Source organism: Gadus macrocephalus, chromosome 20 (assembly GCF_031168955.1).
Source record: "Gadus macrocephalus chromosome 20, ASM3116895v1".
NCBI lineage: Eukaryota > Metazoa > Chordata > Actinopteri > Gadiformes > Gadidae > Gadus > Gadus macrocephalus.
The window spans coordinates 8999978-9027825 of NC_082401.1; the positions used below are offsets into that span (position 1 = coordinate 8999978).

The following is a 27848-nucleotide window of genomic DNA, read 5'->3' on the forward strand; positions in this document are numbered from 1 at the left end:
ATGCTGATGACTCCCCACGCTCCAACTAACTACCATAGACAATCAACGGGGGAACGACTTGGATTTAGTTTTCTTTAGAGATGCATGCACACATGAGAATTCTTTCTTCTAAAACGTGGCGTTGAGAAGCAGAATATTCATTCATTTGTGTTTGTTTATGAGCTGAACAGCAGCCGATGTAGTTGTAGCCGTATAGTTTCCAGTGAGAAACGTTGGAAACACACTTTTGTGGGATGAACAAAAGCTTGTTTGCCGGGTTGTCGCGGTGCTGTTTGTGACTGGCAGACGGATAACCTTCCACCTGTCGGTGAACTGTGTGCACAACATCTGCCTGTTAGTCCCGAGGTAAGTCATCCTCTGCCACCGGCGGTATTAGCATGCAGAGACAGAGAGAGAGAGAGAAACAAAGAGAAGCCGCACAGCTCAAAAAACTAATTGAAATGTCCCTCCCAACAAGCCATTACTGTGGTCCACCGCATGAGTAATAGCGGCAGCGCACACTAACTCAACACTCTGATTCATTGAGTAAAGTTTAATTCAATCAATAATATTTTACTGGAGAACATAACACGTACACATGTGTCACTTTTCTGCAGGGAGTCAGCCGTCTCACCCTGGGAGTTCAGTCCCCAAAGTGAGGACACACAACCTCAGTGGCATTGTTCAAAGCAATGCTCAGATCAATGCTTTAGTGGAAATCCAACGTATTGGATTATCTTGCAGTTTGCGCACACACACACACACACACACACACACATACACACACCCTTTCTAATGGTTCCAGGCACAGACACACTGGGAGTGTTTCTAACGAACAAAAACAAGTGTAATGCAACATGTCTAATGTCCCCAGGCACGACAGAGACCAAACACTGCCTTTACATCCATCTTTTCTCTCTATCTCCTTTATCTTTTTCCTTTATCTCCCTCTTTCTTTCTTTTTACCTCTGAGCATTATTTCCATTCTTTTTAGCTAAGTCACCAACACAATGTGTGTGTGTTTGTGCTTCAGTATGTGTGTGAGCCTTCAGAACACAGAGCTTTGTTCCTAGATTCCAAAATAAATGTCCTCAGAAAGACTCCGGAACTAGGTGAGCATTAGCAGGATGTCACCCTGGTAGCACCACTGTGCACTCTAAGTGCACTCTCACATGAATATGATTATTAACCTCAGCCATAATATAATAAAACTTTATCCAGCACCATTGATATACTTTATTTGGGGCCCAATGCAGCAACCATAATGTAGCATTAGCGTTATGTAGCACAATGTAGCAATTTTTTAGACAAAGACAGACCCAGCCACGAACATGTACGGACACACTGGCAAAGTAAACAAGTGCTTTGTCTAGGGAATTCCCATCACACCGCTCCCTGTAATAAGTGTTCTGTACTGTGAGATCCCAGCACTTATCCCAGTCTAATTAATCACACGTTGGCCAAACCACACACACGCCACTCCCCCAGGGAGCAGCATGTCACTCTGTCTGCTCAGCTGTGACAAGCCTCCCAAACAATTATACATGTCAACGTCAGGAGTTCACAAAATTATATATCTTACACACATGCACACACACGTACACAAGCATGCATTCACGCATGCAAAGACATACTAGCACATCACGAACCGAAAGACACACATACACATACACATATTACGCAAATTTTTATACATAGATACATACACACACACTAACCATTATGCACTTTGAAATGGGAATCTATATTTTCTTAAGCTGAGCTAGAAACAACATTTGGTACGAAAATCAATAATACTTAAATGGCTCTGAATAAAAATAATGTTCATTGTAGCATTTTCAAAATGTCACCCGCATTCCAAAGAAACATTGTGTCCGACCAAAATATTCTCAGTGCAAAGTTTGCACCTTGAGCAGTGGTTAAACTTTATTAGCAATTAACAAAAGAACTCCACAATGCGATCAGTTCAATGTTTATTAAATGGTCTTACTCGGACAGCTTTATTGATTTTTGCGGAAATGTCAAAGAAATGTTGAGTATATCCCTTTGTAAACAATGAAACTTTTCCAACTAGCAGACCTTTTTCAAGAGATACAACTACAGACGCAAACAATTTAATTTAAATTAAATGAGTCAGGATTTTAATATTTTTGATTTATATCTATATTTTATTTTATCTGTGTTGTTTTTGTTTTTGATTGTTTCTGCTAGTTTCTTTAAAACTAGCAGTTAATCTAAACTCATATCTAGAAGTAATATCTAATATTTGTTTCAAATTCAAGCACAATATCTATAAATGCTACATGCAACGCCAAGCCTATTCTCTGTTCAGGTTATTCAGGTTCAATAAAGACGAAATGCAAGATTTGGAAGAATACACATAGTTTTGTTAAATCTGGACTTCTAAAATCAATGAATGGGCTATTTCATGTCTAAATATCCTCACGTAAGTATATGAAGGGAATGAAGAAATGATAAGTATTATTTGAGCTTACAAACCTTGTCAGCCCTATACCCATATTTTCTGAATATTTCTTGACTAATTCATCATTCCACTTCATTCAATTAGTCGTGTCTGTATTTGAAGAGAAAAGGTCTGACTGTAAGTGTGCCATGACTGTGCTGTCATTCACAGCTATGTGTGTGTTTGTGTGTGTGTGTGTGTGTGTGTGTGTGTGTGTGTGTGTGTGTGTGTGTGTGTGTGTGTGTGTGTGTGTGTGTGTGTGAAGTAACTGCAAATGTGTAACTCGAGTGTGTTAATATATAACTAATAAATACCTAATATCCAACTTAATGAATTTCGTCACTAAAATAAATTCCTGTTGATACTTGACTAAATAACCGACAACGTTTAACGACATGAAGTGTCCCTCGGATATCTCTGGGGACACAAACACGACGGAAACACACGTGTCCTGATCGGTCTCTCATCTCTCGCCTAAACCTCTTCCTCCTCATCGTCAATCAGATTGGTGGATGGATGTGCGGTGGACGCAGACAGACGTGGCTCATTGTCTACTCCTCTTTGTGTGTGTGTGTGTGTGTGTCTCTCTCTCGCTCTCTCTCTCTCTCTCTCTCTCTCTCTCTCTCTCTCTCTCTCTCTCTCTCTCTCTCTCTCTCTCTCTCTCTCTCTCTTTCTCTCTCTCTGTCCCCGGTGTTTATTGCCACATTGAGTTTTCACAGGAACTTAAGCATGAATCTTTAATTAGCAACAGCTGTTGTTCCCGATGTGCGTGTATGTGTATTTGTGTGTATTTGTGTGTGTTTGTGGGGATACTTACTATTCTCACAGGCTCAACTGTCTGTGCTCGATCACTGTTTCACAAACTATGAACAGCCTGCAGTGCAATGCGCGCACACACACACAAACACACACACAAACACACACACACACACACACACAAGCAAAGTCGGAAACAATCACAGGCTCACGCATTGATTAACATAAGATGCCTACCAGTGTTCCCATATATGATGCAGACCCACACGCTGGGACACTAATCATAAACACTTCTGACGTCAACAACACCCTTTGGTATGTGTGATAATCCGCCGCCATCTTCTCTTTGTAAATTCTTTTTACAAAGAGACAAAAAAAATTGTAAAAATCTGACTCTCTCTCTCTTCTCTTCTCTTCTCGCCTCTCTCTTGTGCAGCTGTGATTTATGAATTATGTATGCTAGCCGTATGGGGTGAGAGAAGTTAGCTGGAGGCGATCATTTCCCACTTAACGGTCATTAGTTGTGTGTGATGGCCAATCAGCTTGTGTTTAGCAGCGACCTGCTCCTGCATAATGCAGCCCGGCCCACCTGTTACCCTCCCGGCTTATGTTGTCGGGAGCGAGGGCTCACCGATGCTTTAAAAGTACCCCCAAGAAGAAGAAGAAACAATAAGAAACCACGGAGGAAATGGAGGAAGTAGAGAAACATAGAACCAAAGAGCTCCAAACCACCAAAGAGTAATATAGCGCTATAAATCACAGAGGAACGTGATAAAACTCCAGAGAATGAGGAAGAGCTATCCTGGACCGCAGGGAAGAATGCAAATAAAGTTTTGGTTTTATTCCGATTTAAAACTTTGGTGTTTCTGTAGCATTGGGCAATGTGGATGGTGCAAATGCAATGCAATGTACAATCTACAGAATTAGCAAATATGAAATGCATACATGTCGATTGAGTCCATTCATTTATTTGTATAAATGTGACCTACTAAATAACAAAAAAAACTGAATTGATGAATTGTCGATTGGAATCTTTACTGAATTGGATACTGCTGGATATTAGATGCCATACTATTGGTTGGATGGGAAGTTCAGCAGATCTGTAAACCACCAAGAAGAAGATACAGATGTTAACCAAAGAAGAAGAATATGCAACTATTCTACCAAAGAAGAAGATGAGACACTAGAATTATAAATAATAGAGGAAATTTGTTACGTACAGTATTCCTCCTTTGCTTACAACATTTAATCGGTTCAGCAATAGAAAATGTAAAAATATTCTGTAGTTACATTACACAACACATTTTTTCACATGGAAGACATTTTTCTCGAGGACTAGTTTGTTAATAACACTTGTACCCTGTGAATATCAGCTGCGTCAGAGCGTTCCCCCTTGGGTGTCAGGGACCTCAGACTGGCTGAGTCTTACTGACCCTGTGACGCAAACACACAAAAGCAAACAAACACCTATCACTTGCCCAGATCGCCTTCTCTCTAAATTACTTGTCTCTCTACCAGCAGTGGATTATATTTCCAGGGCATTCTCCGGGTAAATGTCATCCTTTCTATTTTGCTAAACATCTGTCCACTGCTACTGTATTTCACTTCATCTCTATTGCTATAATTCTCTGCCTTCTGCCCTTCTTCTCTCTTCTAGTCCTCATTCCTCCTTCCTCTTCCACAAACATGCATACAGAAAAAAACAGAGTGTAGTGTTTAGGGTGTTGGGTCCTGGGTTTGATCCCTGATGTCCTCAGCCTACCTGAAGACATCCTTGAGCAAGGTGTCCCTCCCCCTCCCTTGTCTTTACTCCTCTATTCTCTTACAGTTCCTTCTGTTTGGACCTCTTCTCCATGAACGGGCCTCTCCTTCCTCTAACCTAGTCTCTGGAACAGTCTGCCAGAGGAAAAGAGGGCATCCCAATCTGTAACAATTTAAAACATACTTTTTTATTGCTTGACTTTCTTCCAGTCCATTATCGGCAAATCTTATTCGTCTGTGTCTCTTTCAAATGTATTCCAGAATGCTTCCACTGTTATGTTAAAGAATACTCTTATTGTGTTCCCTTGTTAAGTGCACTATATGGCTGTTGAAAAGCCCTCTATAAATAAAATTGAATTGATAGATGGATTCTCTGTGGTCTTCTAAACCCGAGCGGTTCTTTCTGTGAGGGACTCGCCCACAGCAGGATAACACCACCTCTCTCCAGCCTGGCCAGGGCTTGTTCTCTTGTTATCGCCACAGACACGCGTGCAGCGGGTGTCACCTCGCTGCCATGGCAACCGGCCGACACAGAGGCGAGCTGAGCCTTTTTTCAGACACACAGCCTCCACCACCAGTCAGGCCGGTCACAGCACACCAGATGTGACCACGAGGGTTCGATATAAATGGAAAACATGATTTAAATATATATTTAAAATCTTGCCCGAAACCTGGTGCGTATTGAAATGGAAAGGTTACAGCAGTACGGTATGGTTTTCAATCTACCACTTTAAAATATCATCTGTATATAAGGGTCGGTATAGATGGAAGAATAGATTATTTTTCATATTCACCCACACAACGGAATGCACACACACTAAGTTCACATGTCAGTAGTACACAACATAACGCATATTAACAAACAATGATCCAATGTCTTGCTATTCCTCGCCCCCTTTCTCATGCTCCTCATCTCTCCTTTCTGTATTTCTATGGCTGATTTGTTGCTTATTTCTATATTTATAAGAGAACTCATGAAACTCAAAGAACATCGCAAACTTATCTCACTCAAAGGTCATCCAATGTGTGTTTATGTGTGTTGCGTTGGTCTGTGCGAGCGTGGGGGTTTGTGCATGCTTGAGATCACACTTGTGACCCAGACCATCTCTAACCTGTAGAAGATTATACTGTAGAAGATGTTCCTTGCTTTCTGATATCTTCCTGCATATAAAATGGATGGATGAGTAATAATCAGAGTCACCTCCACCGTTAACTGTATTAACTGTAAACTGTATTAACAGTATTGAACATTAATCATTCAAACTCAGTTAACACACAAGTATTTGGTACATGGAATATATGTGAATAGGAAAGTGTTTGCTGGTTCAGCCAAGGTACAAAGTATATGGCAAATACAAAAGTAAGTAACTTAGTTTTGCGGAACACAAATGTGTTAGTGTGTGACCACTCATGTGTGCTTGTTTTTCTGTCCTTGTTTTTGTGTTTTTGAGTGCATGCAAGGGTACATTTCTTATGGTAGTAAGTATGCTCCTGTATTGTGGTGTGTTTGCAGGATTTAGATTATTCAACTTGAGGACCGTTACCTCTCCTTTTCAAACCGTTGTTTGAATTGTTTCTTTGAAAGCCCTTCTTTCAGCAGCTCCTATAGCTCAACCGCAGAAGCATGCAGCCTTTAGGTCTAACGGTTACAGCAACGCTTTGTTATTCACATACACACCTACATGAAATAAGCCATACTGTAACTGCACTACAAATTAGAAGGCAAAGCCAACAATTTTCCATTCAAAGTTCAGCTCTCCTGAGCTAGAAGGCACTTCACTTGCCTCCTCTGTTCCTGTTGTGTATCCTGTGCTCCTTATCAGCGCACAGACAAACTAATGCGCGCTATTAGCATGCATGTTATGAGAGCACATGCTATTAATATACACGCTATTAGTACACCAATAGTGCACAAAGGCCACTTCTCTTACTTGAAAGAGATGTTCTATGACTAGCAGCGCTGTTATGAGCATCGCACGACGTTGGGCTAAGAAGGGGGTTTGCATTATTTATCCTTAACTGAAAAAACTTAGTTTATTTTCAACTTAAACCACAGCCACTCACACATCTTTGAAATTAAAGGGTATTGGTTCATATTTTTGGGAGATTCTATTCCAAAAACACAATGTTTACAGCCCTGCGGAAGAATATTTAAATTTCAGCTGCTAAAGTCGATAAAACAATAAAGTTATAGATGAAAGTAACTAATATCCTATCATTGTTGGTAACTTTGGTTTGAGCATTACAAACCCTCTCCTCCTCATTTCCACACACGTTGTACATTATTTTCCAATGACGTGACACCCTGTTGTGGTTTAGTCCTTACATAATGCACCCCTCTCACCGCTATCATTTTCATAGGCCGTGGCATAACTGTTATTAATCCATTCCAATGCTGCATAAGAATTTACTAACTTAGCAAGACGTGTTTGATGTGTGCGTTATTTCCCTGGCTCAGGAAGCTTCCCGTTGCATTGTGGGTAATATGTGATCTGAGGGTGAATCCAGAGGCAGGACACTTTTGTGTGTGTGTTTGTGTTTGTGTGCGCATGTGTGTGTGTATGTGTGTGTGTGTGTGTGTGTGTGTGTGTGTGTGTGTGTGTGTGTGTGTGTGTGTGTGTGTGTGTGTGTGTGTGTGTGTGTGTGTGTGTGTGTGTGTGTGTGTGTGCGTGCGTCAGTTTCTACTGTTGTTCTCATGGCAGGAAGGCAACAAATTTAACATGACAATAGAATGGCTTCCTCTGCTTCTTATTTGTGTTCAGAATGGAAGAAACAAACTGATTTTGTGCATTCATTTATTTTGTATGTTGCCTGCAATCTCCTCTTATTGTTATTCTCTTTACACTCCTCACTCCTTTAAGTGTCACTTTCTGTTCATCTACTCTTCAATCCCTCTCTGTCTCTCGTTTATCTTTCCCCTGTTTATTTTTCCTTTACATCCTTGGGTTGCCAGGGGGATTGTTGATGCTAGTGTGCGTGTGTTTTTATGTGTGTTTGTGGTTTTGTGATTGTGTCTGTGTGCTAAGGTTGGGGTTTGGGTAGATTGGTGTGCCATGGGGGGACCAATCGGTGAGTACATAGTGAACATGGGTGTTTGTGGGGGGCAAGGGGGAAGGGGGGAGGGAGGGTATACACAGGTGGTGCAATCTTCTAATGAAATCCAGGATGTCACAACACACAAAGACAAGTTGCCTCCCTGCTTGCTCTCTCTCTCTCTCTCTCTCTCTCTCTCTCTCTCTCTCTCTCTCTCTCTCTCTCTCTCTCTCTCTCTCTCTCTCTCCTCTCTCTCTCCTCTCTCTCTCTCTCTCTCTCTCTCCTCTCTCTCTCTCTCTCTCTCTCTCTCTCTTTCTCTCTCTCTCTCTCGGATCATTCCATTTGTCTGGGGTCAATCTAGTCATAACCTTTTAGTCTGTAAATCCAAGGCATCCAACTCCATCGCATCTCAGAGTGGTATTCCAGCTGAAAACCATTCCCCATTACCGTATGGAAATTTGTTAATTGCAAACCCATAACCAGGCTGCCATAGCTTGACCTCTTTCGATTTCTACTTGGCACGGATGTGTTTCGGCATGAGACATTGGGGTGAGTACAGAGTAAAGATCCTTCCGCAGGTTAGTATTTACCTGCTGAAAATGGAAATGGTAAATAAATGGAATTGGGAAAAGTCCATATTCGTCAAAACATTTTTTTTCTTCACCCTATTTGCACCCTTACCTTAACTTGTACTCAACTAATCCTTCACCAACCCCAATCCCCATATAAAATTAACCCTCATGGCAAACCGATTCAGTTTTGCTAGTCCGGCTCAAATGAGAGGCGGCTCTGGAAGCCTCCGGATGCGACCCCGGCCCCCCTCTAACTCTGGCCTGGGGGGGCGCCCAGAGCTGCTGCGTCCTCATCCAACACCCATTCCGAGAGATGGAGGCACCCGGTCCGAGAGATGGCAGGGTCGCACGTGACGGAGACGTGTCGTAGTGAAGTGGGTTCCTGAGTCCGAGGGGTCCTCCCAAATCCTGGCTGTGGTATGTGTCAGAGGCCGGATCAGGGCGATGACGTGGCGGAGAACAGGGAGCAGCAGTTCCAGGCGGGTCGATACAATTGATCATTTGAGTGTGACTCCAGAGGGGCATTCCACTCTCGGCTTTTCCATTTCTCCAGGCACTGGAGAAGACCTTTGTGTTGTTAGCGGGGCCCAACTCAGGCCGTGCTATCCCATAGCCTCGGGGGGGGGAGCAGTGTCAATGGATCCTCGAGGAAAGAGGAAAGATTTGGGAAGGAAGATTTGTCTTAGAATTAAAAGGAAATGTCTGTGAGTAGTATTCACAGATATTTTCTTTAATTCTAAAACTGATCATTCAGTAGATTCACAGTATGTCCTCTGTGCCATTAACCGACACTTCCTTCAATCGTAAAGCAGACATATTTGTAAAATTAGCATTTGATGAAAACATCTTACATTGAAAATTGTACCAGGACCATTAATTTCTGAACAACCGTGAGGTAAAATTCTGTATAGTCAGATATTCTGGTAAATGTATTTTCTTCCGCTCTAAAACAATGCTAAAAAAACAATAATGGCTGGTATCCAACATCAGACCAATGTTCTAATTGCATAAAATCAGAATTTAAACATCTAATACAGCACCACGGTCAAATAAATCCCCCAAAATAAATACAAATTGTAAAATTTTATTTGTTCTTCAAGTCGATATATTTACAATATTGCATTGATTTAATTTTTCCTCATGTTAACGTGCTCATAAAAGTGCAGCCAATGGCTTTTGTTGGCTTTAAACAGATCAACAGCCCAAAACATTGCAATAAAACAATTCACTGAGCAATGTGCAACCTTAAAAAAGTGCTTGTGTAGTAGAATACTTTTCTATTTGCCTTTTTATACTTCGAACCAAGAACCACTTTCTAGATTCAATAACATTTTCCATTACATGTCAAAAAACTATTTATAAGCAACCACCAGAATCTGGCATACAAAGATTGGACTGCAACTTTTATCATCATTAACAGTTGCTATGCTACTATGATACTACATAAGTTGGGTCATTAACCTCTTATTCTTCAAGTGCCAAATTATGTTACAAACTTTGGCATGGATCTGTTACAATTTTACAAATGGGACTATGGGATTTAAATGAACAATTATGTTTGGTTGTGAACGATTTTAAATACGGGAGGGTTGTTTCTTGTAAACGTATTTACATGATTATAGTAGCTTGCCTGTGAACGCATTGAAATTAGGAATTATAGTTGCCGGTAACCATATTTAAATACATGATGATGTTTTTGCACTTCGATTTTTTGTTTGGGTTGTTTTTTTTTGGGTTGAATAGGGTCATTCAATATACAGGGTGTACAATTTTACTGTCCATTCTTTTGTGACCTTTGATTTAAAATCCAGCAAGCAAAAACTACAAATGAAACCAACCCTGACCGACTAGTTATTAAAGCCCAGAGAGAGAGCTGGCTAGCACCCCTAACCAAATTAGAAAATAAAAAGAAATCGAAAACCTGTAGAGTCAAACAGTCACTGTGTGTGTGTGTGTGTGTGTGTGTGTGTGTGTGTGTGTGTGTGTGTGTGTGTGTGTGTGTGTGTGTGTGTGTGTGTGTGTGTGTGTGTGTGTGTGTGTGTGTGTGTGTGCGTGTGTGGGAAGAAGAGCGGGGGGGGGGGGGGGGGGGGGGGGGTTGGAGAGAGCAACAGAAAAGAGAAGGAGCAAGACAGACAGGAGGAATAGAGGGAAAGAGAAATGAGAGAAAGGGAGGGACAGAGCGAATCAGAGCCCTCGGAGAAACCCCATTCCCCTTGATTTCAAAGACACTCATTTACAGACATGTTCATAAGAGGGGATTAAATTGTGAGATTAAATTGCTTCATGCATTGATAATATCTTGCGTTTCGTATAAGTATGGGAGGCGCGGGCAAGGAGGAGGAGGAGGGAATGACCAGGGCATGATCTCCTTCATCACACACACACACGCACGCCCACACGCGGGCACACAGCCACTTTCATTGAATAGAGAGAGAGAGATTACATTTTCTCATACATTGAAAATCTGAGATGAAAAGAAAAGAGCCATGGAGGTGGATGACAGAGCCAGGCTGGGGCCTCAAACCCAGCATATGAAGAAAGACTGTTGAAGATCTAACTACCATGTCTCAACCATACAGAGCCCTGTCCCTACCTGTTTATCTGTTATCTATGCTCTGATGCTCTGGACACAGCAAGAGGAAATGTAAAAATGCAGGTGTCCTGAGTGTAAAAATAACTTACTTATTATTTGCATGAAATACATTACATATGAATATATGTATGAATATGAGTGAATATGAATCTATGAGTTTAGTAAAATGTTATTAATACGTAGAGTAAAAATAGCTATTTCACGGGTGGTCCTCGGACCTCATATGGTCTTCATTGGTCATATTCTTGTCAGCCTCTTCATTCGTACGGATGCCCAGATTACATCTGAACTCATTCAATGGGTTTATAATGTGTTTTGTCTTCGTTAGCTCTGCCTCTTCCAACTCAAAGAGATTCCTACTAGGATCTCCCATGCTAAGAATGTCCACACTCACGGTTTCGAGAAAGAATCTGCCTTCCGTATATTTCATAATAATATATCTACATGTCATGGCAGAAACGGCCGTTTGATACTTATTACAAATGAATATATTGTCAACCATTATCATAAAGCAAACCAAATGAACACAAATGTACGTTTTTCCATGTAATGTAATGTAAATGTAATGTACATGTAAATCTCAATGGGTGACGTTTTTCATGTAGCGTCACAGAAAGTTCACAGAACTTGCACGAACACAAACACACACACATGCACACTATACAACACACAACTATTTATGCTCCAGACATCAGTCTAATAAAACACACACACTGACACACAAACACACACACACACACACCTACCTATCGTCCCTGCTCACTGCTAATTGGCACCGGGAGTGGTCTTAATAATCCTCTGCTTGTTCTCCACATAATTAGTTCTGAAAGAAGATCCTCTGAATATAGTTTCATGACTTGCTCTCGCCACCGTCCTCCACTGAGACTTGGGTTCTGATGTGACAGCATACTAATTAAGCTATTAGTTGAAAGTCTGTCTAATGTGTGTATGTGTATGTGTGTCTGTGTGTGTGTGTGTGTGTGTGTGTGTGTGTGTGTGTGTGTGTGTGTGTGTGTGTGTGTGTGTGTGTGTGTGTGTGTGTGTGGGTGTGTGTGTCGCTTCACACAGGGTGTGTGTGAAGCGCCTAGTGCAGTAGTGTAGAGGTGCTTGTAGTTAGCGCATGCTGCTTTCTGCTTGCAACTTTCTGCTTTTAGCTACCGCCGCTGGCTAGCCTCCTCAGGGGTGAAAAGAGGAGCCGAGTGCGTAAGCCTCCTCCGCCAGTACACAGCCTCTCCACCACCAAGACTTCTGCAGTGCCTCCTCGTGGCCACACACGGTAACTGGGTACCTTGCCGTCCCAGGCTAAACTGCAGGGGATCTCGGAGCAGCAGTGGGCCCCAGAGATGTGGTGTGCAGGCCCACCATGCAGTGGATATGCCCTGACGCCCGTCAACCACTGCCCCAGCTATGGGCAAATAGCCCCACTGCCTTGTGGGTTAGTCTCTTAAGACAAAGGCTAAGGGAGCATCCCCCAACAGAAAATCATGCGCTGGCGGTGCGCAATAGGCGGGCCTAAATATGAGCTAGGTCCCGGCAGCCTCCTGCAGCTAGGATGGGGAGCTGGTCGTCCTGGGCTTACCCATGCCACCATACCCACCCCATCTTGGTGAAGATAGTGCCATTGGAGATAGCGCACCTCCTCCAGCACTTTAAAATGCTCTTTTGCGCAGGTTTCCACCTTTGACCAACGGTGAATCTTTACCTGGATCTACATCTGGTTGAAGTCTGGCGGCGTTGGGGTGTCTGACGACGGGAGCAGGTTTGAATAGACTGGGAGCTCTTAGTCAAAACCCTGCACGTCAGCGGCACAGGGTATGGGTCGCCAACAGCTGGGGTTGAGTGGCAGCTGTTCTCGGCAGACCCCTGTGCGACTGAGCAGCCCCTATTTAGGGACCGCACTGCTCACCTCAAGCGAGGAAGGGCCTAGAAAAGGTGGCCTAAAAATTGCTTACTCAGCCTACACCTGGACAGGCTACCGCACCTGTCGGGTCATTCCACTTCTGCGGTCGAAACAGAAGAAACAAATATAACCTCAAACTGGCATCATGGAATATAAGAACCCTCCTGGACTCCTTTGACAAATCTGATCGACCTCATAGAAGGACAGCCCTGGTTGCGGCCGAGCTGAGCCGCTATAATATCGACATCGCTGCCCTGAGTGAAACCAGGCTACTTGATGAGGGGTCTCTAACAGAAGAGGGCATGGGCTACACTTTCTACTGGAAAGGCTATCCCCAAGGTGGACAACATCTGCACGGTGTGGGACTGGCCATTAAGAACACACTACTGCCAAAACTCACTGAAACACCTGTGGGCATCAGTGAGAGACTGATGACCATCCGTATCCCCCTGGAGAAGAACCGCTATGCCACGCTACTCAGCGTGTATGCTCCAACCCTAACATCCGATAGTGAGTCTAAAGACTCCTTTTACCAAGCACTGGATGAGGCTCTCCACCGGGTCCCAAAGAACGATAAGATCTTCTTGCTTGGGGACTTCAACGCTCGAGTTGGGCAGGACAGTGGTATATGGAAGGGAGTACTTGGCAGGCATGGGATTGGTCAGGCCAACTCAAATGGCATGAGGCTACTCACCCTCTGCTCTGAGCACAACCTGACCATAACTAACACCATCTTCCAGCAAAAGAACAAATTTAAAGCATCATGGATGCACCCACGTTCAAAACATTGGCACCTGATTGACTATATCATCGTGAGGCGTAGCGACATCAGAGATGTTCGTCTAACCCGGGCCATGAGAGGTGCAGAATGCTGGACAGATCATCGCATGATAATGACCAAGGTCCTCATGAAAGTGCGTCCCCCGATGCGGAAACGTGGATCCAGTAGGAGGCGCTTAGACTGTGCCCGTCTGGAAGACACCATGACTAGGAACGAGTTCCGTCGCTCCCTGGCAGAGAAACTAGGGGAGCTGGAACTTCTCTTGAGTGGTGAAAATGCCACAGAACAACAGTGGACCGCTGTTACTGCAGCCCTTCATGAAGCAGCAGCCCAAACGATTGGCTTTAAAAGCAAGAACCATCAAGACTGGTTTAATAACAACTCTGAGTCAATCCATAACCTGCTAAGCAACATGCACAAAGCACATCAGGAAACCCTAAATAACCCCTCATCCAGCACTACCAGGCAGCGATGGCAGAAAGCTCGACAGGAAGTGCAGAAAACTCTGCGGACCATGCAGAACGAGTGGTGGATGGAGAAGGCACAGGAAATTCAGTCATTCGCCGATATAAATGATATGCACAATTTCTACAACGCAGTGAAGTCTATCTACGGCCCAAGAAGTCACTGCATCACTCCCCTGAAATCAGCAGATGGGCTTAAAGTCCTGAAAGACCAGCATAGCATCCTAGGGAGGTGGGCTGAGCATTTTAATACACTGCTGAATCAGAATTCTGATGCAGACTTCACTATCTTGAAGGAACTGCCTGAATTTCCCTCTATGGACCACCTCAGCCAACCTCCAACCTTCCTGGAAGTTCTGTCAGCTGTCCGCACCCTGAAGAATAACAAGTCTCCCGGCTCTGACAATATCCCTGCAGAACTGCTTAAACAGGGAGGGTATCTGTGCACAAGAACATTACACCAGTACATCACCAAGGTTTGGGCTGATGAAAACATCCCACAACAATGGAGAGATGCCAGCATTGTTACCATATTTAAGAACAAAGGTGATAAGGCCATCTGTGGTAACCATAGGGGCATATCACTTCTTGCTGTGGCAGGCAAGGTCCTGGCCAAGGTGATGCTTCGAAGGCTCATTAACAACATCACAGACTCAATGCTACCCGAGTCACAGTGCGGGTTTAGAAAGAACAGGAGCACAGTCGACATGGTCTTCACAACTCGGCAACTCCAAGAAAAGTGCAGGGAGCAACATAAAGACCTGTTTATGGTTTTTGTCGACCTATCCAAAGCCTTCGACACTGTGAAGAGAGATCTCTTGTGGGATGTCCTAATGCGGATTGGTTGCCCCATCAAGTTCGTCAACATCCTCCGTCAATTTCACGATGGAATGACTGCTAGGGTGTCCATAAGAGGTCAAGTGTCTAATCCTTTCCCAGTGTGCACAGGGGTAAGACAAGGGTGTGTATTGGCACCAATGCTTTTTAACATCTTCCTCTTATGCGTCACCCAGCTTCTGCACAAGGGTATTGAAGAAAACAGTGGGGTGACAGTAGAATATAGGCTGGATGGTAACCTCTTTAACATCAGGAGGCTGCAGGCGAAAACCAAACTACATAAAGTAAGGATACTTGAGATGCAGTATGCAGATGATTGTGCTATTGTATCTCACTCTCCACAAGGCCTCCAGTCTGTTCTAGATGCAGCAGTTAGGGCATACAGCAGGATGGGGTTGACGATCAATACAGCCAAAACAGAGGTAATCTGCCAATGGAGTACCAACATCCCACCCACACCCCCCATCTTCACTGTAGCAGGGGAAAAACTGTCAGTTGTTCCATCTTTCAAATACCTGGGGAGCATTATATCTGGAGACAACAGCATTGACAGTGAGGTCCAAAACAGGTTAAATCAAGCATCAGCTGCCTATGGGAGACTCAGGCGCCGGGTTTTTCAGAACAAGAACCTTAATTTAAACACAAGAATCAGTGTCTACCAAGCAATCTGCATCACCACCCTCCTCTACAGCTGTGAAGCCTGGGTTACTTACAGCCGCCACATCAAGTCCCTGGAACAGTTTAACATCCGCTGTCTGCAGCGCATCCTAGGAATCACTTGGCGTGACCGAGTGCCGCACACTGAGATCCTTCGGAGGACAGGCTGCCAAAGTATTGAGGCCACAATCACTCGGCACCAACTGCGTTGGCTGGGGCATGTGACAAGGATGCCCTACAACCGTCTGCCCCGCAGAGTGTTATATGGCCAGCTACACCAAGGCCAGCGCTCTGCTGGAGGTCCAAAGAAACGCTTTAAAGACCAGATGAAAGTGGCGCTTAAAAAGTGCAAAATAAAACCTGGAGACCTGGAGAACATGGCTGCTGACCGCAACACCTGGCGGCAGCTGTGTCTAGATGGGACCAATACATTGGAGGAAGAAAGGACTGCCAGAAGACATCAAAGAAGGCTCAGGAGAAACACACCCACACCCATGACTGCCAGCAACACCAATACCATGTATACATGCCCTACCTGCAACAGAGCCTGTGGATCCAGGATTGGGCTATTTAGCCATCAGAGAACTCACCGGTAAAAGACAAAGATGGACGTCATCATCGGACTCGATGGACAACAGAAGAAGAAGTGTGTGTGTGCATGCGTGCGTGCGTGCGTGCGTGCGTGCGTGCGTGCGTGCGTGCGTGCGTGCGTGCGTGTGTGTGTGTGTGTGTGTGTGTGTGTGTGTGTGTGTGTCTTTTGCAGGTGTTTGATTGCATGCATTTGTGCTTTTTGGTGAGTGTGTATTTATACATTTATTGTGGGTGTTCTTCAGGTTCTTCTATGTGTGTGTGTTTGTGTGTTTGGGCATGTATGTGTTTTGCAGGTGTGTGTGTACGTGTGTGTGTGTGTGAATGTTTGTGTGCATGTCTGAATGTGTGTTTTGCAGGCATGTGTGTGTACGTGTGTGTATCTGTGTGTTTGAGTGTGTGTGTGTGTGTGTGTGTGTGTGTGTGTGTGTGTGTGTGTGTGTGTGTGTGTGTGTGTGTGTGTGTGTGTGTGTGTGTGTGTGTGTGTGTGTGTGTGTGCGTGTGGTATCACAGGTGCTTGTTCACACCTGCCGACGCCCCCCAGCGAGACGGGGCAAAATTATAAAATCCTGTGTTTCCGCTGTGTCTATTTCTGTGTTCAACCAGTCAATCATAATGAACGTTTACACAAAGGCTCTCCATTAGCTCCCAAGAAGAATAGAAAATGCAGAAATTCAATTTACTTACATTTGAATGAAAAACATTCCTAAATTTAACGTTTCAGTGCCTCGACTCTAATTTGCAAAATCAGGGGAGAACGAATAAGGATTTTCAGAGGAAAGTAAAATGTAATATTTATTGATAAACGGGAATCCCACTCGGATATTGGTTATTGTTCTGAAAACATTCAAATCCATCGTACGTAAATATTTCCTATTTAAACCCTGGAACTAAGGACTGTTACAAAAAAAAACATCCTGCATAAATGTATAATCCTACATAATCATATAAACTCTACACCTTAGAGGTGATATCATTTCACCACATGTACTGCAACAAATCAAAATTTTTGTTAAACCATGGAACAATTGGCCTACTGTGCAGCTTATAATTATTATTGCAATTTAGTTAACCTTTACTATTTAGTTATTAAGCAGAAGCTGTTCAAAGTGACTTACTCATATAGTTAATGAGCTGGTAAGGGTTTGAGGTTTGCAGGTAGGCTGCACATTATGGTTGGAAACCAACTCCTTTCAGTTGGGGGTCATTTATGACTTACATTTACATGCAGGGATAGGAAGTGGTATTTGATGCCAGCTAAACTTCAGGTAAATAGCACATTTGTTCTACTATTATCTACCAACAACCCAGCCACAATTGTACATAACACAAGACTTTTCATTCTAAACAAAAATTGTCATGTTTCTTGGTATCATTTTTTATGATATATATGAATAAAAAAAGTGCAATCGGGATTGATGGGGGCTATAAATTAGGCTTTGCATCCTTTGTATTTCTGTTTATTTAAGTGATTCAAATTCATATCTTCAATGATTATTCAAATGTGTTTCTAGCTTTCAAAAAGGAAAGATAGAGAAAAAAAATTACACGGGTTAAGAATGTGTATTCTCCCCAGCGGTTCATTAGCAGCAATGGAATTCAGTGACCCAGAAACTTATCGCAGCCAAAATCAATTAGCAGACATAAACATGCACGCCGTCGAGTTTCTAATTACAAACGCAGGCTCCGCCTCACATGGCAGGGATTCCTCTTTGAAGATGCTACGTCTCTGGGAAAAAATAGCTGTTTAGCTGCCTGGCTTTATAAATTATGTTTATATTATGTAAAAACTTAAAAACAAGTTTTTATTGAACTATAAAATAAGTAAACTCATCACAGGCCATTGTAAATCTTCCGAACACAAGGAACCCTTATTTATATACCTCTATATATTTTTTATAATACATTATAATACATTGTCGATCATACGTATTGACGTAGGCCTATACCGGTACTGATATATGTAGGACCATCCAAGGACACCTTGAGCCACTCGGATGAAACTGCCTGATGTGGGCCTACATCATCCTGCTAACACTATCGTAAGCACTTTAATTGAAATCAATTCAATTCAAATCATTGTATTCATAATGGATTAATTGTCATCTTAAATACATATTGACATTGGCAGAGCAGTAAAAAAAACATTTTACAAGGGGCACTATAACGTTCCACTATTCTCGCGATACTTTAGAGTACTATTCTCCTTGCAGTTAAAAAATCTTACAGATAACTAAAAACGACTTTCTCTTTCTCGCGATACTTCTGGAATTGTACTACCCCTTTAAGAAAGTGACAGGAGCCAGCGGTGCGGGATCTGTAGGGATCTCTGGCCAGGAGACGGCGGCTCTGGTGCAACTTCTAAAACTTTTACCAAACTCCTCTTAATTAAATACAACTTTTCTCCTGATCGATCCAACTGCACGGGTCGATAGCAGCGTGAGCAGAGCGGGCGTGTGTTGTTGTGCGTGATCTATTGGACACTACTGGATGGAATAAAATAAGACTTTTTAAGGAAAAGTTGGGAGGATAAAAAGTAATGGAAGTGATGTACAGAGCTAAGGTGGCTAACGCTAGCTGAGGTGGCTCACGCTAACTACGGTGTCTAACTTTAGCCTTGGTTCTGTACGTTTGGGTAAGTCGTTAAGAAGTTTTGATGAGCACGCATAACTTAAATACGAACCCTTGCTTGTTAGCAGATGAAATTATATCACATGATTGTTAATGCCTAAGCTTTGGGTTGGGTTCCTCTCCCTCTTAATGCATCTCTGTTCACCTTTTTTTTCTCCTCCCATCTCTGTCCTCCTCATCTCTTCACCTCTTCTCTTCACCTCCCGTCCCTTCAACCCACTCTTCTCAATCCAACTCCTATCCTCTGCACCTCCTCATCACCTCCCCATCTCTCTGTCTGTCTCTTTCTCACGGTCTCTTTTTCTAAATGTCTCCTTACCTTTCTCTTCTCCTCTCCACCATTCTCCTCTCTCCACCTCCTCTTTCTCCCATCTCCCTCTTTCCCCATCTCCTTCTCCTCCATCTCCTCCTCCATCTCCTCCTCTATCTCACTTCTCCTCACTACAGACATGGCCCCGTATAGTGGAAGCTATCCTGCGAGTCTCAAACTACAACCAGGATAAATGGAACACTCGTAGTTAGAGAAGCAAGGCCTATTGTTTTGATGGGGAAATGTCAATAAATGTCCTGGAACGTTGGATCATAAGAACATATTAACATTTGAGAGAGGTTAGACACAAGTTTGATTTCATGACACCTGTTGGATATATTCTTACTGATTTAACTTCAAAAGTCAAGGATTACTAGGAAATCACTAGGGTGTATGAGGTCAAGGGAACTGGACTTGAATCAAATAATTACTTTCCAATGTGTTTTATGGTTTCAGTTTACGTTTCTAACCCATCCCCCTTTTCTGGGCTTTGTTTTGGGTGTTTTTGATCCGCTATCCGGCCGAAAACCTTGGCTACCTTGGATTTCCAGAACTTTGGATCCATCTCTGGTGGGGTCAGTGCCAACGTACCTCAGGACCTGTTTGCGTTGGATGTAAGGGTCGCTGCCACGATGAAGGTGACCGTGATGTTCGGGCGGACCGGGGTGGTTGTGCCTTGTAGAGAGGGATGGACGGTCCAGGACCTCATCCTGCAAGCCACCCAGCGGGTCAGAAAGCTACTGGAACAGGTATGTTGTATCCAAAAGAACTAAAGTCATCTCAGGCCTAGTTCTGTTCCATGCACACACAGGAATACATTTGAATGGCTGTCCATGTACCGACCAAGTTCTTCTAGTTACACATTGCCTCATCATCACTATCGCTATGTGATGACATGATCATGATAACATGTCTTGTGTTATACTATTATGTTGTTTGATGACTTTGCATAGCCCTGTTCAGTTGTCTTTTTTTTGTTGAACAAATACTTAATCTTGACAAAATATATTGTCATCTCTATGTTGTATCCAGTTCTCAAATATCTCTGAAAAGATTTAAACATAAGATATCATTGAGGGATTATATATATATTTTTACTCCAGTTAATTACTCATTCTTCCCTTGCCAGTGTTTATATTACAATGTCGGTGCAGTTTTCTGGAAATCATTAAATATTCACACCAGAGACCGTATCTCTTCTTATGAGACAGCATTTTCATAATGATTCCGGTTTTATATTTCCAAATTATTAATCATAAAAGACCATAAAATATTATCATATTTTATATCCCGACGGTCCCTATCATTTCCACACTCCAAAGTCTCGGGGAATGAGCCGACCCACGGAGGTCCAACTCTCTGTAATTGCGGCGTGAAAGATTAAAGCCTTTCTGATGTGAGCTGTGATTGGTCAGACTTGGGACGAGGAACCCATCATTCTGATCTGGTTCTGCTGTGAAGAAATTCAGAAAGAAATGGGAATCGTTTGCTTCTTTTTTTTCTTCTGTTTGTCTTGCCCTCTCTTTCTCCCTTAGTGTCTTATGTGTGTGTTTCTCTCTCTCTCCAACTCCCTCACCCTTTTCTATCTCTTTCTCTCATTCTGTCGGGTCTGGATCTATTTCTCTCTCACTCTCCGTCAACCTCCCTGTTTTGGTCTTTCTGTCATTATGAGTGCTGATCTCTATGCCTCTCTCTCTCCCTTCTCCCACCCCTCCCTCCCAGAGCGATGGTCCCTGTGGTCGTGACCTTGTGACCTCTATCAAACTAGCAGATCTCCTCAGTGACTGGCCTCATATTGGCTCCATTATTCAAAGAGCACACGAAAGATTGAAGTAAATGGAGAGAGAGAGAGAGTGATGGAAAGACACAGACAGAGGTGTGTGTGTGTGTGTGTGTGTGTGTGTGTGTGTGTGTGTGTGTGTGTGTGTGTGTGTGTGTGTGTGTGTGTGTGTGTGTGTGTGTGTGTGTGTGTGTGTGTGTGTGTGTGTGTGTGGTAGTTGGATGGTTTGTATGTGTGTGTGTGTGTGTGTGTGGGGTAGTTGGATGGTTTGTATGTGTGTGTGTTGGGAGGGGGGGGGGGGGGTGGTTTGGTGTGTGTGGTAGTTGGATGGTTTGTGTGTGTGTTGGGGGGGTGTTTTGCTGTGTGTGTGTTTGCACTGGGAATAAGGAGTGACACCCACTGCTCCTTGGTTTTTCGGTTTCCTTCCATATCTTAACCTCCTGAATCTTCTCCTTCACGTGAATTCTCATCTTCAGTCACTCCTCCCCAGGGACGCACCAAACATCTGACCTCAAGAACCAACTTTGAAGATGTATTCAAATACATTTAAATACAATCGACTGGTTCTATTTAAAATGGTTGCAATATATCTCTTTCTCAAATCATACGATCACAATCTAAAAACATTACCATCATACAAAGGGCAGGATTGTGTCATGGTTATTACTTCCAGCATTACTTCCAGCTGAAAAGTACAGGGCTGGAGTATCAAGCTGCCTTGTCTACAGTCTGTATGTAACCACTACCTTCTCCTTAAATCACGTTGGATTAAAGCATCTCCTAAATGATTACATGAAAAATGGTAATGCCTGAAATGGAGAACTGTTATGCAGTGAGAACATAATGATTATTTATCAACTGAACATCGGACATGATGCCAGCAGTGTTTAATATGCAGTTTATTTATTTTTTGTCACTTGTTGTTATTCATCTTCAGTTCGGGACCAAGGGTTTTAGTTCTTAAATGTCTGCTTTATCTTCCACGTGCTGATCCTCCGGCCAAAAACCTTCTCCTAGTCTGCCTTCCTCAGAAATGCATCCTTTCTCCTGAAGTTCCACGTTCCATCCCTCCCCATGTCTCCCAACAGTTTTGGCATAGCACAGAGACGTACAAATAGGACTAGGAACATTTTCCATGTTGAATCATGGACCAAGCTAGTGTAGACCAGCCAAGAATGGGATGGGTTGTTTTGTTGTGATTGTGTTTAGCAGCATTGGTTTACTTTTCTCTGGTGTGGTGCTCCGATGCGCCCCGAAACACAACAGCAGTGTGTTTGATGTTCAGGCTGTGTGTATGTCCCCCCCAGGTGTGTCTGTTCTCATGTCAGTGATCCGTGTAACTGGGCTGCTCTGTGCTCTATTGATTAGGCCTTTATGGAGCCCAAATTAGCTTGGTTGGCTCCTCCGTGTTAAAATGCCTTGTTAAACACTGCTGTTTGTGCTGGCTCAATGACACTTCATGTTTACTCACTCGCTGCTCCTCCTGTTCGCTCTTTTTATTTTTCTCTCGTTCTCTCTTGCTCGCTCTTGTTATATTTCTCTGTCTCTGTCTCTGTCTCTGTCTCTGTCTCTGTCTCTGTCTCTGTCTCTGTCTCTGTCTCTGTGTGTGTGTGTGTGTGTGTGTGTTTATCCCTCCCTTCCCCCCCGAATCTCCTTCCTTCCTTCTCATCTTTTATTCATCATTTACTTTTATTAACCTATTTATTTTCCCCTCGTTTCCCTCCTTAATTCTCCTCTCTCGATCCTCTGTAAGTCTCCCTCTCTCTGCTTTTGCTCCTTCTACTCCTCTGTTGTTTGGCCACATTTTTTGGTTTCTCCTGTATTTCCCTCTCTAGCTCCCTGTTCATTCCTGCTCTGATATAGTTGTTTCTTCAACTCGTGTCTTTCTTTCACATAACTCTCCCTCTCCTCCTCCATGGTCACCACACCTCCTTCCTGTTGCTCCTCCTTCTCCCCACTTCTCGCTTCATTGCTTCTCTCGCCCTCCTCCTCCTCCCTCCCCTTGTGTCTCTCCTCCTCACTCCTACTCCTCTTCTCTCTTGCTGCTTCTGCTGTCAAATAGGAAGCTATGGACACAGCTAGTTTGGCTAATTACTCCTCACGTCCTCTCTGTGTTTCTGTCCTCTCTCCCGAGCCTCCTCCCTCAGTAATTTCCTGCATAGCTAATCATAGCCTCGTAATTAATAAAGTGTGTGCATGTTTCTGTTTTCCACAGGAGCACTATATTTGCCTAGTCTTTCTCCTTTAACGCACACGCACACGCATGCGCGCGCGCGTACACGTTTGCAGGCGAGACTCGTTGGTTCATACACTAGTTAAAGAGTGTGGTGTTTAGTGTTACATTAGCTTTCCTTAACCAACCTCTTCTGAAGCTGGGATTCATGCAGTGACACCGGCCTTCCCATTAACACAGCTCTGCTTATCTCAAACTTGTGCACACAGGAAAGAATAAGCCCTGTGTTGTTTCAGTGAAGGGCCTTGACTTTCGGCCCCGAGTGGAGAAGAGGAGGATGTTTTGTATTGGAAGGTCATTACGAAAGACCACGGCATGGCTTTGTTATCATCTGGGACACTTTGGTGTTATTGGAAGACACTCGGCGAGATGAACTCAACCCTGCCAGATGTCTTCAGAGCGCTTTGATCGTGAACTCGAACTCTCTCTGGCAGTAGAGCTGCTTTGATAAGTCATCAAGTTTTGAGTTATCCACACCCATTGGGGAAGGGTGATAGTCACAGAAACCGAGGATAGGGAAGACTGGGGAGGGGTGTAAGAACACTTATTACCGGGGATTAGCGTGGACACATTGGAGGAGGTCTCGTCATGAGGGTTTCGCTTGTCATCGAGCCAGTTTAATGGCCGGACTAATTTCCATCGCCCGTCATTGAAGACCTCACACAACAAATTGCTTCCCGCTCCACGACGCAGCCATGTGTAACTGTCTGTAACGAAAGCAAATGAAAGATAGTGAGGGATTAGAGCCACAGCGTAGTAAGGGAAGGGTCGTACTGGAGAAGAGGGGAAGTGAAGGAGGGAATAAGGAGAAGGGAGGAGGAGGGTGGGCGGGAGAGAAGGAGTAAGGAAGGATGGTAGGGAATGAAGGGAGGGACGTCAATGGGGAAGGAGGGAGGGAGACATGAAGGAGGGAGGAAGGAAGCAAGAAAGGAATGTTTTGATTTAGCAGGGAGTTCCTCTAAACCTTATTACTCTGTTGGGATCCTAATGAACGTCAAATACACTGACCACGAACACGTGTGTGTGTGTGTACGTGCACTCCCTCTACTTGGTACTATTTATTTTTGTATCCAAAAGTCAAGGCTTGAATCCCATAGCCGTGCTCAACTGCATATTTCTAATATCCATGCTAATGTGTTTCCAATATCATTATCTGTGCATTTTCTTGAGGTTACTTTCTTGCACAACTTCAATGTGGTATTTCTTCCCCCCCACGAGTAAATCACAGTGACGTCTCATAGCTCACAGTGCAGATCCAAGAAGTCGCCGTTGCTGGTGTGTGTTCACGTGCGCAGCGTTGTTTAGAGTGGAGTGCGTGTGTGTCCTGGCAGTAAGAAGAACCGATATCATCATAAACCACTGGCACCGGGCCAGTGGGAAACAATTAGTCCTAGGAGGGAGGGAGGGAGGGAGAGGGAGACGCGTGGTGGTTTGGTCTCCACAGACCGACCACAGGGACCGGCCCTGGGACACAGCCACTCTCACACTCCTCTCTATTGTCCACCTGTTCCCTCTGGGGTAAGGTTTCTGTTGTGTGAACCAGGAGTATTGATACGTTGTGCTCTAGTGTTGGCACGATGAGCTGTCATGGTTGTTTAAGGTAAACATGGGGTTTGCAAGCTAAATAGCTAAAGTAAACATGAGGCAGAGGGGCTATCAGGTTTTGGTTGGTTGGTCGATATGAACTTGTTTGACCAAATAGACAATCGCTGGTGTTGCTTTCATAAGGGGTAAAGCACTTCTTGTTAAAGAAAATTAAATTGCAAGAGAGACAAATAATATTCAATGCTCCTGCGTTTGTGTTATCTGACGGTTTAATTACTATAAAACAGATGGCTTTGACCTTACCCAATTTAAGGAAGACTGCTAGTTCTAACTTAATGAATCTACTTGACTAATTGACACCATGACAAAGAAGTTTTTTTCCACTAACATACCACTATTTTTCTTTGCCGTTGAGAATTGTTGCATTTCACGCACATTTGATTGGCAGGCAAGATGGATTCCCTGAACAAATCAGGGAAGAGATGGCCTGAATGAACAGAAAGTAACTGGGAGCGGTCTAAAATCGAAATGGACTCAAATATATGCAAGTAGTCAAGCAGAACAGATATTCTCACAGACACTAATAGATGGCAGATTGGCTATGGCATTTAAAAAAAATGACCCTCCAATTATAGCTCTTGAATCTTACCTTCACCACTTTTTAAAAATGACAAGGATGATCGAGCAACCAGCTCCCAAGATCTGTAAAATAATTATTTGGAACCTTGTACAACGGTTGCCATGGCAGCAGCTGAACCACATTGTCTCTTTGTCTCTGCTGGGTCCAGATGGGTCAGACTGGAAATGAACTAACAAAGTCTGGTTTCCTCCAGGTTTTTTTTTCTCTCGCCAAATAAGAAGATGATGCACTGAATCGTTTGTTATGATTTCATGTGAAGCTTCAGATGTTGTGTATCTTCAAAAAATAATTGTTTTTGCTTTCCACTGTGGTTCATTTTCTAACGTGATACAACCATGGAACTAGGACTCTACCAGTCTCTTGTGGAAACTGATCCACATTCAAACAAACTAAACAAAGAATGTTGTTTGACTACCTAAAATATAAAAAGTGAGGTCTCCTATTTTGAATGCATTTAACTTTTTCTCTACTATAATGCTAAAAACATTGGATTTTAACGGTAGGATGGAATGAAAAACAGAACAAGGATAATTTTCTTTGTTGAGAGAAAAGGGTGTGGTTGGAAACACAGTAAAACACACAAAAAAAACTCACATTCCTCTCATGCAAGTCATGTGTTTACCCTGTTGTAAGAACTATGTAGTCCACCCGCCGTGTTCAAACTTTAATTCGGTGGCAGAGGTTTATCAGCAGTCGGTTAATCACAGCGAGATAGACCATTTCATACGTTTCTAGGTCATCTCCTAAGGGCTGAACACCTAAAAATAGCTCCTCTTATCAGCAGTAGTATCATGGGGAAATCTATTCAAGTACTAATCCCCCTGATTTGAAGATTAGCCCTGTGTGTTTACAAGTCTTATCGTCGGGCTTACCATGTCCCTGTCCCTTCTCACTCGTGTAATTGGCAGAGTGGGTAGACGGGAGGTTTTCCTATACCGTACACTGTCATTATGCTCCTTTTTATCTACGTAATCCTCCCAAACTTCTGCTCAGATCCACACGTTCACCCCTCTCGTCTCCCATCACTCCTGGTTCTTTGCCCTTCGGCTGTTGTCGGAGATCAGCCGGCGGTGGCTGATCTCTGAACGACAGCAGGCCACCACAGACATGCATTAGGCTGGTGCAGACGGTCTGCTGAAATCAAGCTTTATTCCGCTGCAATTAAGGTGTAACTTGATTAGCCGCAGCCTACTTTGCCTGCATCTACATAATGTAAGTCCGTTTACGGTGTTGGGGGGGGGGGGGGGGGGGGGGGGGGGGGGTAGTCTTGCCGTTTTCCGAGATATCGAACGTACCGTGCCAGCTTGGATTAAAATGTGGCCATCGAGACACTTAAAGGTTCCATAAAGTAGAGTACTAATACAATAACAGGGCAATTACATCAACTAAGCCATTAGTGAGTAGTTGTACTTTTAACATAAATGCTCTTCGTAAGATTAAATTAGCTGAACATGCCTTTACACTGTCATACTTTTAAGAGGGAATGAACTGCATTTTAAATGTAGAACTTAAGGTCGTTAAAGGCATCTCTGGGAAATTGAAATCCTTGCCTTCCATTATTCTTTTGCATCCGTTGACGCAGATGGATTTCATTTCAAAGTGTGCCTGTCGAGTTCTTGGGAGGTTTAGGCTTTGCAGTTGGAGGGAAAGCGCTGTTGGGAATCACAAGCACAGGTTGAGGTAGTACATGTGATCAAGAGAACAATTGATCAAATAGTGCTTAGCATAGTGAGTTATCACACCTGGTCCACTGCCAGTAAGTAGCTCCCATCTGGGGGATGCGGCATGCTATCACAGGGGATCGGTGAGGAATTAACGATCCAATCAGAGATCAGGAGATGATTAGGGGGGCCATGTTGGTACATGCTGGGCAATTTGACCACCACAGAGGGGTTTGCACCCATACCCTTGCTATGGGGCCATGAGTTCTTTAGTGACGGTCAAGACCTCTATTTAATATCTGATCTGAAAGACGGATCTTCCCCTGGCGTCGTCCCTGTCTCTGTCCTGGGGTTCTGCCAGAGTACTCCCACAGGATAAAAAAATGTGGAAGTGAAGGGTTCATGGATAAAAATGAGACACTCCCCTCCCTAGCTGATGCATCTGGCCTGGGTGTGGGTCCGGGATATTATGGGATGTAACAATAGCCTGCATTCCTGTAGGTCAGCGATATGACATTGTGGGAGAAAGCTTGGCTTAGGAATGCACAGTAAGGCTAGTGGGGGGATGAGGAGTGTGTGAGTCGATGTTGAAAAAGATTGAGGTAGGGTGATGATGTATACCAACAGAATAGTTAGTCACAACGTTTTTTTTAATTAACTGGT

The 27848-nt window shown here is 43.6% G+C and overlaps 1 protein-coding gene across 3 annotated transcripts in view; it reads left to right on the plus strand.

Annotated features, from left to right (window-relative positions):
* The first annotated feature begins 18685 nt into the window (after positions 1 to 18685).
* LOC132448851 (partitioning defective 3 homolog B-like) overlaps positions 18686 to 27848 on the plus strand; it is a 135212-nt gene continuing 126049 nt past the window's right edge. For 2 of the 3 annotated variants that reach the window (XM_060040397.1, XM_060040399.1), the window contains exons 1-2: positions 18686 to 19020; positions 19878 to 20075. In XM_060040397.1, the coding sequence (XP_059896380.1) occupies positions 19959 to 20075 (117 nt within the window). In that variant the 5' untranslated portion in view covers positions 18686 to 19020; positions 19878 to 19958. Of the gene's footprint in view, positions 19021 to 19463; positions 19626 to 19877; positions 20076 to 27848 lie in introns of all 3 variants that reach the window. The other variant, XM_060040398.1, reaches the window with a different exon arrangement.